This window comes from Calliphora vicina, chromosome 4 (assembly GCF_958450345.1).
Source record: "Calliphora vicina chromosome 4, idCalVici1.1, whole genome shotgun sequence".
Classification (NCBI taxonomy): domain Eukaryota; kingdom Metazoa; phylum Arthropoda; class Insecta; order Diptera; family Calliphoridae; genus Calliphora; species Calliphora vicina.
Genome location: NC_088783.1, coordinates 45,175,622 through 45,189,281, shown reverse-complemented (window position 1 = coordinate 45,189,281; position 13,660 = coordinate 45,175,622). Strand labels below are relative to the sequence as shown.

The 13,660-nt window shown below is 27.7% G+C and overlaps 1 protein-coding gene across 1 annotated transcript in view; it reads right to left on the bottom strand.

The window, feature by feature from the left end:
- Positions 1-13,660, bottom strand: part of Pkcdelta (Protein kinase C delta) — a 79,291-nt gene that overhangs the window by 42,966 nt on the left and 22,665 nt on the right. Inside the window, exons 2-6 of the mRNA XM_065510247.1 lie at positions 12,227-12,855; positions 11,763-12,133; positions 11,581-11,696; positions 8,010-8,095; positions 7,819-7,948 (exon numbers count right to left, since the gene is read on the bottom strand). Coding sequence (XP_065366319.1) covers positions 7,819-7,948; positions 8,010-8,095; positions 11,581-11,696; positions 11,763-12,133; positions 12,227-12,361 — 838 coding nt within the window. The 5' untranslated portion in view covers positions 12,362-12,855. The remainder of the gene's footprint in view (positions 1-7,818; positions 7,949-8,009; positions 8,096-11,580; positions 11,697-11,762; positions 12,134-12,226; positions 12,856-13,660) is intronic.

Below are 13,660 nucleotides of genomic sequence, written 5' to 3'. Positions count from 1 at the left end.
ATCTACTAAATTGGAAAAAAAATTGCAAAAGTTTAGAATTCCATTGGATTTTTGTTGGCTAAAATTAAAATATTCAGTATAAATTACAATAACTAAATTTTAACTAAAAAATATTTGTAAATTTATTTTTTAAATGCATTTTCCAACTAGAGCCGATGCAGATGGTTTAGACTCTGTGCACTTCCCACTTCTACTCCTTAGCCCATTCATCCATTGTTTTCTATCTTTTCCTATACAAATATATTTCAGACATTCTGTATTTGTGTTTATATAGCATCAATTCAAATCGTCTTTTATCGCCTAGTAGTTAATTTCTTAATATTTATTTATTTTTTTTTCTTCAAAAAATGTGATATTTTTGCCATTTTTATTGTAGTTGTTATTTTTACATTTAATGATAAATGATTTTTTGGCACAATAATTTTGTGTTTTTGTTATAATTGTTGTTGTTTTTATTCTGTTAAACAATTGATTTGTTTATTTATATAGTTGATGTGTAATTTATATTCGAATATACCCACACATTTATATGAGAATACATACATACACTCGAACATCATGTAGACATGATCATATTTTTGCTGATTTTATTTATTTATTACAAAATTATTTAAATTTCTCAATTTTTTATTTATGCAGATTTGTTTTCAAATTCTATTATTTGTTTATTTTTTCATTTTGCATCTCAGTTTTGTGGCAGTGTTTATTTCTACTAAAATTTTGCATTTCACGATATTGTTGTGACAATTTACGTCAATTTAAGTGGTCTGTTAAAATACTATTGTAGCATTTTGTTAGTTTTGATTTTTGTTGTTGCTATTGCTGTTTGTATATTTTTAGTTTATTTTTGTAAAAAAGATTTTGTATTTATTATTACAAATAAGATAAAAGGAAACAAATATTTAAGTGAAATATTTATGGGTTTTAGAGGGAAGTTTTTAAATAGTAATATAGTTTTTAATTCGAAAAGAAAATTTTTAGAAGGGTTAGAGTTTTGTTAATTAAATTTGGAAGTTTTTCAATAAAATTTCAATTTTTAGAATCGATAACCTCAAAACACCAGTTGATAATTCAATTGGCAGATTTTAGTTAATATATGTCAGGATATGTGGTAATTTGGAGTAAAATTATACTTAGCTCAATTTTTATCGTAATAATATAACGACAGTTTCGAAACAACTCGATTAGAATTACCCCTAATTCAGAAATACGAACGGAAAACTATTTTTAAATTTTTGCACGAAAAACACTCACAAATTATTTGAAAATTGAGTGATTTTCATTAAAAAATTTAAAATAATTGTGTTCGTGTTTCAAAATCAGGCCCTAAGTCTTTCAAGTATAAAACAATTTTTCGTTAGATTGAATAAAATCTGGCTTTCAGATGCAAGTGAATTTAATTTATTTATGAATTACTCATGATAAAAAATTTTATTTTATTTTTTCAAAGTACATAAATAGAATATTCCTTGTGATGGTAATTTATTTACTTTTTTTTGTTAGAAAAGAAAATATAGATAAATATAAATAATTAATGAGAATCCACAAAATTTTTAAAATCTTTTTAATCTGATTTAACATGTGTCGATTTGTTATTGTTGGTGGTGGCGATGTTGTTGTTGTTATTATGAGTGTTCTTTTCATTCAACCAAATCATTGTACTGGCACAGTGGTTAACAAAGGGGAAGATTTTCGTACAATGGAAATATATTCAAGTTTTTTATATACAAGTTTTTTGTTTGCTTCAATTTTCATGGAAAAAGACCACATAGTGAATGACAAATAATTTACAAAACTGTTTTTATTGAAGATACTCTTAAAAGTTTTTATGATAGAATTTTTTTTGGGGGTAATAAAAGTTTTTTTTTTGTTTGAAAATAGTTTGGTTTTAATAATAAATTGAAACCTATTTTTTGGTGAGAATTCTTTTTTGGTATGAAACTAATTTCATTGAAAAATAATAAGCTTTTTTATCCAAAACAATTTTTATATAAAATAACTTTTCAATGAAAAACGATAGGCCTTTTCTGTGAACACGTTATTTATGAGAAGAAGCTTTGTTATGTGAAACATTTTTTTAGGTCAAAAAAGCATTTATTTTTGAAGAATAAAGCTTTTTGGGTTAATTTTGATTTGGTAAAATAGTGTTGTAATATGAAAATGCTTTTTTATTTGAGAAAGTTATTTTTAGATGAAAGAAGCTCTTTTATGTGAAGCTTTTTATCTGATTTTTTTTTTGTAAAAAAAGATTTTTATTTTACTTTTTATTTATCTATTATCAAAGTCGCTCACTTTAAGATAAACATTAAAACTTATTAGGTGTGGTACATATTTTGTGTAAAAAAAATTTATTGAGCTTTCTGATGATTTAAATAATTAACTGTTTTTTTTATATGAATAAGTTTTTTCAAGTTCTTAAAAAGCTTTTTTATATGGGGCAAAAGCTCTTTTGTGAGTAAAAAATGTAATGAGCTTTTTGATGATTAATTAATACACTGTTTAAGATGAAAACGTTTTTTAGACGAAAAAGCTTTTTTGTGTGAAAAGCTTTTTTTCTAGGTTATTTTTTGTGAAAAATAATTTTTTGTGAAAAATAGTTTTTGGATGAAAAAAGCTTGTTTGGCTTTATTATAAACAAGTAAGACAGCTACATATATTCGGCTGTGCCGAATCTTATGTACCCAAATTATACTAAAAAATTATTTTTTTTTAAAAATAGTTTTTAAAAAATTCGTTTCCCAAATTGTTTTTTAAAAAAGTTTTTTCCAAAAATTTTTGTTTTTAATTTTTTAAAACTAATTTTTGATGAAAATGAATTCGGGTTAAAAATTATTTTCCCGATTTTGACCCATTGTAGGTCCAACTTAGTAAGCCTTATATACAACGTTGCAAGGGTCTTTGAAATATCTATCATTATATATCCATATGGTCTATATTAATGATTTAGTAATCCAGATATAAATAAAAAAATAGGCCAAAAATCGAAGTTATCCCGGTTTTTCCCTTATATCTCAGCCACTTTTTTACCGATTTTCTCGATTTTAGCAACCGAGCTGGGAGAATTCCCGATATATTGATGTATGAATCATGTATGTAAGTTATTTGGCGGCAATGGAAATTTGATTTCAACATATAGATGGACAGCAGGAAATATATCAATTTCCCTAACAATCCAGAATATTTATACTCTGTGGGGTCGCAAATGAAAAATGTAGAAATTACAAACGGAATGACAAACTTATATATACCCTTGCCACTCATGGTTAAGGTTATAAAAAGGTGTAAAAAGCCTTTGAAAAGTAGATATTGGTTCAATAGTTAAAAATTTCTTTGGTTTGTTTCAGTGCTTTAAAAAAAACATTTGGAGCTTTGCACATACATATGTTATTAAAGCTGAGTCAACATAAAGTCCTATTTTGCTTAATTAAAACCACTGTGCATTTAGTATACCTCATCATTTGTTCCGTATGTGTATGTTTTATTAATTATAAATGCGTTTTCTACTAAATGATTCATTTTAAGGCTAGGAAAATAAATGAAAAAAAAAAAAAAATAAAACTGACAGATTTGAAAAAAATTATGTACGAACATCAGTCTCACAAATGCATAAACAATGAATTACAAAAAAATATCTTAAGCGAAGAGATAGATATTCGCACAAAAATAAATAAAATTGGCACATAGAACAAACTAGCACAGAAACACTAAAATTTTGAATCTGAATATTAGAGTCTGTTTGATGTCTATGCAGTGTAAGCAGCAGTGTAGGTGTTAATTAAGAAGTTATGGTGGCGATAATATTTTTTTTGAAATGCAAAAAAAAAAATATTTAAATTTTATTTCAAAATAACAAGTTTTTTTTATAGAATAGCAAATAAATGCAAGAGATTTGAAAATGAAAATAAATTTTAGCAGTGTCATTGAACTCTTACGAATTTATAGCTGCAGTCCGGCTGCAGTCAGTAGCTGGCATAATTTAAGTTTTTATAAGCAAAACTTTTTGCTTTAAAATTTGCTGTCGCATGTTGGTTTTATTTTTATACGTTTAATATACATATATCTTTTGTTCTTTATTACTTTGTGTGTTAATTTTATGATCATTTCTGCTACATAAATTTTCGGTTTTTTTGTTGGCAGTTAATAGCTGGGGAAAACATCTTTTGTGTGTCATTATATGATGACTTTTATATACATACGTATATACAAGACTATAGCAATCAGGTGTGAATTTTTATATAAAAAATACTATTTTTTTATTTGTCATGTTTGATTTCTTTATAAAAATAACCAAAAAAAAAAACATAAGGAAATGGTTTAATGCATTAAGTAATTAATTTTTTTATACATTTCATTATAATTTTTTTTGTTATTTCCTTTTATTTGTATGTAGCGTGTGGCTTTTTTTTATAACGAAATCGCTTTAAATCAATCAAATGTTTTATTTTGTTCGACATCAGAATTCTAAAGAACACAAGTTTGTATAATTAATTTCTATTTCTTTGTAGTTCTTCATTACTCATACGTCATGATTGAAATTTAAGGGGGATTTTTAAAGAAATTTTTGCAATGCATTGATGTTGTTTATAACATTAACACGTGTTTTATTCGTGCTTTTATTTGGAAAATATTGCATAAGAAATGCATTCATATATAGTTAGAAATACATACATATATATCAACTCATACAGTCTTAACTATTTGGGAAATAAAATTCATGAAGGAAATGAAAACATATTTTTAAATGTTTAATTTTTAAATGTTTTAACATTAAGAGGTGAAAGATGTGTAAACTTAGAATTAGCATTCATAGATTTTTTCTCGGCCTACCGATATGTGTCAATGAACACAAAAGAAATTTCATCTCCAAAATGTATGATTCCTTGTAGATTTCGGGAAAAAATTATTGTTTAATTTCTTTTTAAATATTATTCAGTTTTTGTTAAAGAATTTTATAATCTACAAGCTTTTGAAATTTCAGAATAAAATAAGCTTTCTGACTCTGGAGGTCAAAAATATTTTTTATTATTTGAATATTGATATTAGAAGAAATAAAAGGACATAGTTAAATACACATATCGATGGCTTAATATAAAAAAGGCGTAACTAATTTATTTTTTTCAAAAATATCAATGAAAAAAGGATTGTTTTAAGTAACTTCATTAAAATAAAAAAAAAAAAAATTAAATGGCAAATAAAATTTTCTTATTAAAAATTGCATTAAATAATTTTTTGTGTATAAAATTGTATGGATTTTATTAAGTTTTTGCCTTCTCCTGTAAAGTAACAAAAAATCGAGTTACGCCTTTTTTATATTAAGCCATCGATATATAGTAAACTCTCCTCTCAAAGACCTAACTCTGTTTTCAAAAACCTAAATGATATAGTAAAAAACAATATGAAAACAAAATTAACACTCATATGTGCAATAATTTTGAATAATTTTTTTGTTTGAGTTTTAGTCTAATTTACGCTCTATGTGTATTTCTATATGAAAAAGGTATTAACCCTTTAGTGCCATGGAGACAAAAAAATACTTGAAATTATTTTTTTGTGATAACTTTGACCTGAAGTTTACAAAATGATTTACTATATTATTTGGTGTATGACTTAAAAATGCGGAATGTATAATATATGGCGTATCTTTAGAACACGGTTTTTGTTTTTAATAACTTATATGTCATTTTGAAGTGTACATATCTGTCATTTATTTTCACTTAGTTATTTTGTAAGCAAAGTTTTTTTTGCTTACAAAATGTCGGGAAGTTTTGCTTTACTTCTTTAATTTGAAAAAAGTACCGATGATTGATCACCAAAGCTTATGGTGCATGTATGAATTGTGCGACTCAGAAATGGTGATTTTGACACGGAAGACAAAGATCACACAAGCAAGCCAAAAAAGTTTGACTATGAATTGGTAAAACCCAACAAGAGCTTGCAAGATCATTGGGATCTGCTCAAGCAGCAATTTAAAAACGTTTGCAAGCAGCAGGATTCTTCCAAAATCAGGAAAATGGGGTACCATACGAACTGAAGCCGAGATACATTAAAAGACCATATCTGAAGCACCGAATAATTACTTGCGATGAAAAATATATCCATTACAATAACTCGAAGTGCAAGAGATCGTGTGTAAAGCCCGGCCATCCAATCGACAGCAAAGTCAAATATCCATGGGTCTGCATTTGATGCTGCTGAAATCTATTTACACCATCACTTGGAACATGTACCGAATGTAACATATTCGTTTGAAGTGCGGCCAGAGATGAAACCGTAATGTTCCATCACCACAACGTTGGTCACATATTGAAATACCTGTTAAAACTATATAAAAAGAAGCGGTTGGTAAGTTTCGCTTACCAATTACTATTTCTTTCGAAACGCTATCTCTGGGAGACGCATCACGTTTGAACAGAGTATCCGAAATTAGCTTGATTCGTACTTGGCCTCAAAAGATTAGCTCGGTATCCAAATGTGACCAGAAAGATGGCAAAAGGTCATATCAAACAGTGGACAATACCTTGATAAAATTTATATTATACAAATTTGAGAAAATCCCGCATTTTTAAGTTATACACCCAATACAAAAAGAGTTTTGAAAGGTGGAAATATTTGCGATCAAGTTTATTAAAACTTAATACTTCAAGAAACATTTTTATCAAGTTTCATTCAAATCCATCAATAAATACATTCAAATTCGTTATTTTTCTTAAAAATAATCCAAAATGTTAAAAATATTTCAACATTGACCCCGGCTAAGTAATGAGATATGGGCAAAATGGGTATTTTCCAACATTTAATAGAAAATTTATTATTAAATGTTTTCATCTATGTAGTATACTCATTTACAAATGTCCGGACAAACACCTGGTATTTAAGGTTTATTCGAAATGAGTTCTACTGTGAAAGAGGCAACTCTTTCTGAACAATAATCATTTTGAAATAAGGGTATAACCACAGAGAAAAAAATTTTATAGATCTTCCTGAAAGACCAAAAATCATCATATATCTTGTGAGAAGATTTCGAATCGGAAATTTTTTAAAAATTGTAATAGTCATTCAGTTTTTATCAGTGTTATTTTGGTGATGTTCAAACTGAACACATTTTAAGTAACGACAAAGTAAATGATTAACTTTTAACAGAGGTTTAAAATATTTAAACTATATAGAAACAAGGTACAGGTAAATATGTCCTATTAAAATCGAAATTTATGATGATAAAAAATTGCATTTAATAAATAAATTTCGTACATTTTATATTTTTAATAGATTTTAGTCCAAAGCTCTGAATATGATCTTTTGAACAGATTTATCCAAGATATAAAAAAGGTTAATGTAAGGGAAATTTATAAAAAATAATAAAAAAAAATAAGATTATTACAGGAAATTTTCTACTGCCTTAAAATACTCTAAGAACCTTTACAGGGTTAATCATTAAAATAAATAGTTCCTACATTTACCGCTAGGTGCTTCGTGTGGTTGTTGAATTAGCTAAACACAAGTAGAAACAGTATTGCCAACTTATGTAAAGTGGAAACAAGTACTATAAAACATATTTTTAAATATTTAAGAATACCGTAACCACGAAAACGTTTATAACAAATGTATTTCTAATAAATAATTAAATAGCAGTTTTAAAAATATAATTTTAACCACAAATACTTTTAAAACAAACAAATCATATTTACTTATTATAAACGAAAACTTAAGTGTTTTGAACCAAACGTGTATTTAAATTAATTCATTACATTAATAATTACCAGAAATATTTTTGTTTTCAATTAATTTAATATTGTTAATATTAATAATTTCACCACCTACCTTCACATTTCAGTCCTTGTATAAAAAATCCACCCATTAATGAACCACAATGATCACAGAAAGTAGGTGACATAAACGTATGAGGCTTGAAACGATGCGGCATATCGATTTTAAATCTTTCACGCAGCAGCTGTAATTTTAAATTTGCTTTATTAATATTTGTTTTATTGATAGTTTTATACCATACTAACAATTGTACTTGCGGAATTAAATACCGAACCGGAACATTTGCCCAATAGTTTTTCATGGCACTTTTTATGAACGACAGTTTGGCAGGCTGGAAAGAATTAGGAGATTTTAGAAAATTATACAATTTGTGGCTTCAAACGGTCTGCTATTAGATCATGTTGTCATAATGTCCTAATATATTATGATAGTTTAAACAAATTGTTGTTGTGCTTCAAACAAAAAAAGTGATGTTTTATGACAAAATAATCAATTATCATAATATATTTGGACATTATGACAATATGACCTAATAGCAAACCGTTTGAATACCCAAATATAATAAAAATAAAATAAATATGTAAAGCAAAATCAATTTATTATAGGATTATATAAGTTTATTTTTAATATCTATGTATAAATATAAATTCTACCAATTTTTTGTATATTGATTTTGTCATTCCGCTTATAACACATTCTGGGTCATCGTGAAATTACGATATGGCCCAACCGAAAGGCTAAAGCTAGCTGAAATTTTCCACAAATACTCTCTGTTGATAATGTTTTTTTTTTTGGTATTGAAAATGGGGAGTATCGTTCCACGCTTTCACCTAGCCCCCATAACAATTTTCCCCCGGAATACTGTTTAAGCAGTCATAAATATGTTGAATTGACACTAGTCCACATACAAGGTCCCTCTCAGAAAATACGCTACAATTTGCTGAGTTGTGCTTGACAATGTCTTCTTATGTCATCATGTCAAGCAAGTTTGAAGAGCACAACATGACTTGAGAATATTCGTTGTGATAATTGTCGCCACGTTAAACTGTTAAGCTTTTGCTGGATTGTTGTTTGTATTTATTAAAATATTTCGATGAACAAAGGCATTTCCAGTGGTCAAAAGTTTAGATATTTACTATTGCCATATATTTAAAGCTTATAAAAATACAGGATGATTAATTGTTTTTCAAAATTAAATTTACAGTTTTAATGCCCGTAATTTCAATAAATAGATATCTATCAGTGCTTAGTTACTTATGGAGTAAAAATATTTGATAATTTTTACCCGTAGATATTGATTAGAAATTAATGTCATTAATTAGAAAGTAATTTAAGGAAATATATGGAATTTAATCACATGGACTTGGGGACAATATTTTTGTATAATTTGGATTCCTATGGCATGTAATTCTTTAAATGGAAAATATTAAAAAATATTTCCCTTTGACCCCGGTGAACTTATTCGAATTTGCTCAAATATTTTTGCAGAATTTTAGTACAGCTAAAATGACAGATTTATTTATTTTTATTTCTTTGATATTTAATCATACAAATATCATTATAAAATTTTTATTTGTGTTTTTTCTACTTTCCAATTTATGTGTATTTCTCTATGTCTACATAACTTTTGCCAAAACTGATACATTTTGAAATTCCTAAGGGCCTGATTCAGAAACGCAAACAGATTTTTTTTAAAAAAAAATGTTTGAAAATCACTAAGTTTCAAAAAATGTTTTAGTGGTTTTTATAAATCCCTGGTTCAGAAACGACAAAATATTTTGAAATTTTTGTAAAAAACACTTAAAAATTATTTGAAAACAGTGATTTTCACACAAAAATTAATAATCGTAGAGAAATGTACATAGAGCGGGAACTCACCTGTCAAAGACCTAACTCAGTTTTCAAAAACTCGTTGTATTAGTAAAAAAAAACTGCAAGAAAGGATAAACAGCACTCTTATGTTTGATTATTTTGAGTTTTTTTTTTCTAGTTTCCGTTCTATGTGTATTTATCTATGGTTTTCGGCTCGTGTTTTTGAATCAGGCGATAAATCATTTTTATGTATGAAAAACACTCAAATACTTTTTTGAAAACTGAGTCATTTTCATACTCGTTTTTATTATTAATGTTTTCTTCGTTTTTCTGAATCAAAGCCCAAAACCTTTTAGCCATAACTGATTTTTTTTTAAATTCCTAAGGTCTTGATTCAGCAAAACTAGCAGAAAATTTATTTAAAAAATTTTATGAAAATCATTTTTTGTTTTTGCGTTTTTTTACATACAAATTTCAAAATTGTTTTCACTTGGGGCCTGATTTAGAAACATAGAAAATAGACATAGAGCGAAAAATCTCCTGTCAAAGATCTAACTCAATTGTCAGAAACCTAAATTGTGAGAATGTATTCGTAGAAAAAACCATAGAGAAATATAGAGCGGAAACTAGTAAAAAAACTCAAACAAAACAAGTAAGAAAGTAGACCATATAATACCCTACACTAAGTAAAAGAGTAAAAAATGTTTTCTTTTAAAATTTCAATAATTTGTATTTTTGAATGATTTTCGGAAATGGGCCTTATATGGGGGCTATGACCAATTATGGACCGATCACCATGAAATTAGGTCGTGTGATTTATGTCTATATGAAAGTTTATATGTTGAATTTTGTGAGTATACCAACATTTTTAAGCGATTTATGCACGTTAAAGTGATTTTCGGAAGCGGGTCTATATGGGAGCTATGACTAATTATGAAACGATCGTAACAAAATTTGGTGACATGAATTTTGTGTATATAAAACTTATTTGGAGCGTAATTTGTGGAGATACATTTATAAATTAAACATTTATGACCGATAAAGTCTAATTTCGGACGGACATTTGTATGGGTGCTAGGTGAAATAATGGACCGATTTCAGCCAGTTTCAATATGCTTGATCCTTCGGCCGAAAAAATAATATGTACCAAATTTGATGGAAATATCTTCAAAATTGCGACCTGTACTCTGCGCACAAGGTTTACAAGGACAGCCAGCCAGCCGACCAGACGAACGGACGGACATCGTTTAATCGACTCAGTGATTCTAAGTCGATCGGTATACTTTAAGGTGGGTGTTAGACTAATATTTTTGGGCGTTACAAACATCTGCACAAACGAATAATACCCTCCCCACTATGGTGGTGCAGGGTATAAAAATTACTCAAAATAATCACACATAAGAATGTTGTTTTTGTTTAAACATAATTATATCTACTAATACATTACTACTCACTACTTAGGTTTTTGACAACTGAGTTAGGTTTTTGACAGTAGAGTTTTTTGTTTGAGTTTTTTTTTCTAGTTTCCGCTTTATGTTTTTCTATGTTTATAAACACGAAAAGAAAACAATTTTTGTGTGAAAATCACTCAGTTTTTAAATATTTTTTGAGTGTTTTTCATACAAAAGTTTAAATATTTACTGTTTGCTAAAACTGAATAAATCAAATTTCCTATTCAAAAACGTATTGGCAAAGTTTGATGCAGATGCGGAAGAGTATAATAAATAGTTCTAAGAGAAATTAAGGATGATATTTTGAAATTACCTTCTCAAGTCTAGTATTATGATATTCTAAACTTTAGATGACTTTAGATGATACGAAATTGCATATGATATATAGGAAACAAAGCAATTGAAATTTTTATTGCAGACGAGTTTTTTGTGGTTTCTGATCAAAAGTAAGAGGATTTAATCATCTGGTACAGACCCTTTTTTAATACTAAATGGTTGTACTCATACTATTGTTATTAAAAAAACATATAAAATTAAGAATTTCTGTACTCACTTATACACTGATAACCCTGTTTGCCAAATCCCCAAAGGAATAAATTACAAAAGGCACAAAATGTGGGTTGGCGAAAAAATTTCGCCACAAAACGATGGCCATTAACTACATGAGTTCTGAAAGCAAATTAAATTAATTTCAATTATTTCTAAATTTACTAAATCATATAAATAAAACTCTACTTTTGATGCTTAATGGCTCCTCGACGATTTGTAATGCTGCGTGGCCTGGTTCTACGATCCACATAGGTGGCATTACGCTCCAAATAGGGACGATGCGGGGAATAAGAATCCTCTTTTGAATGTTGGCGGGGCAATTCATAACTAGAGTAGCGACTATGATGGGGTACCAAAGAAGCAGTGCTAGTGCTGGTGCTGAAGGGATCACTGTAATAGCCACTGCTACGATCGGCCGTACTAGAATTGCAGTCTCTGTCACGCTCTCGTATACGTACTGTACCGCTGTTAATGTTACTGCTGCAGATGCTGGTGCCCAACCCCACTACCGATGAATTGCTGCTACCTGCTGAATAGTTTGAGGGTTTATAGCGATTCTAAAAATAAAAAGGGGAATAAATTCTCTAGTAAATATTTTCTAAGATGAGAGGGATTCAAAAACAAATTCTAAATTTATTTTTTGTATTTACATCGTAAGCATATTGTTGTTGTTCCTGCTGTTTTTGCTGTTGGCTGCGAGATGGTTTCGAACGTTGATTGCTGCCACCAGAACTATTACTGCCATTTGATTTCTGTTTGCGCACTTGGGCGCGTGTAAACATCATCTCTCAGCCGTTTTTCTTGTTGTTTTTTTACAATATCCACTCCCAATTCAATTGTAATTTTGTTTTCAACTTTTCTTTATCAACTATTGTTTTTCTCTTTTGATCTGTTCTCCTTCATTCCACACAAGATTTTCCAACTGATCATGAGTGTGTGTTTAAATTGGAATTTCGTATATCTGTCTGTCTGACAGTTTGTTTATTTGGTTGTTTGTTTGTACGGTCGGTTGTTTGTTTTTGTATTTATGTTGTTTTGTTTATGATTGTTGTTTTTTTAAAAGTAAATTTATGATTTTTTTAATATCTTTTGATTTCTCGTTAATAAAACATTATTGTATTTTTCTTTTCTTTGAGATGTTTTTTTCACAATAGCTAATTTTTTGCTTTTGTCAGCTGTTTTGCTTGGCTGTCATTTGGCATCAAATTAAGCATTTATCTCTAGATTTAGTATTCGATGCACAATAATTTCATTCGAATTATTTTTGTGGTTGACAAATCTGTAAATATACAAGATAGATATACAAATTTATTTAATATTACATATAAATTTCATAGTTAAGTGCATGTTTAGATTTTAATTGCTCGTTAATGTCGTGTTTTGTAAATAGTTTTTTTGTTTTATTTTTGCAATAAAATGCTTAAATAATTGTCAATTCATTTCAATTAGTAAATGGCTGTATGAGTCAGTGGGACAACTAAAAGGAAATAAATTGTTTGATATTTTTTTTAACAAAATCTTTCTAGGGTCAACATTTGTAATATCTCTTTTTTTATGAAATATTAATAATATATTTTTAAGAAATTTCAGAAAAGTCGAAATTAATATTCATCTCACCCAGAAAAAGACTTATGTTGGTTAACCTTGTGTGTTGTTTTCCACACATACGGTATTTCTACGTATTTTGCATATTTTTTTCTGTAGTCAAAATCATCATTCCCCATCCTTTTATGTGGTTTCTCACACAAGGGTAAGATGAATATTAAACTCTATTTTGAAGATTATTTGAATTGAAACATTTATATTGGAATCGTAAAAATTCTATTCTAAATACGATATTGTTGCTAAGTGCATGAAAAATTAATCAGTTATTTTTCTTTAACATAAATAAAATTATCTATTGTTTTCCAAATAAAATATTTACTTTGATATAAAAATTACTTTTTATGAACGGTTCTATATATAGTTATACAAATGAGTAAATTTAATGATCTTTATGGTTTCTCCTTAATTCTGCAAGTGCAAATACATATATTTATCTAACAGCGTGGAAAATTCTAAAGCAATTAATTTAAATAAAATAA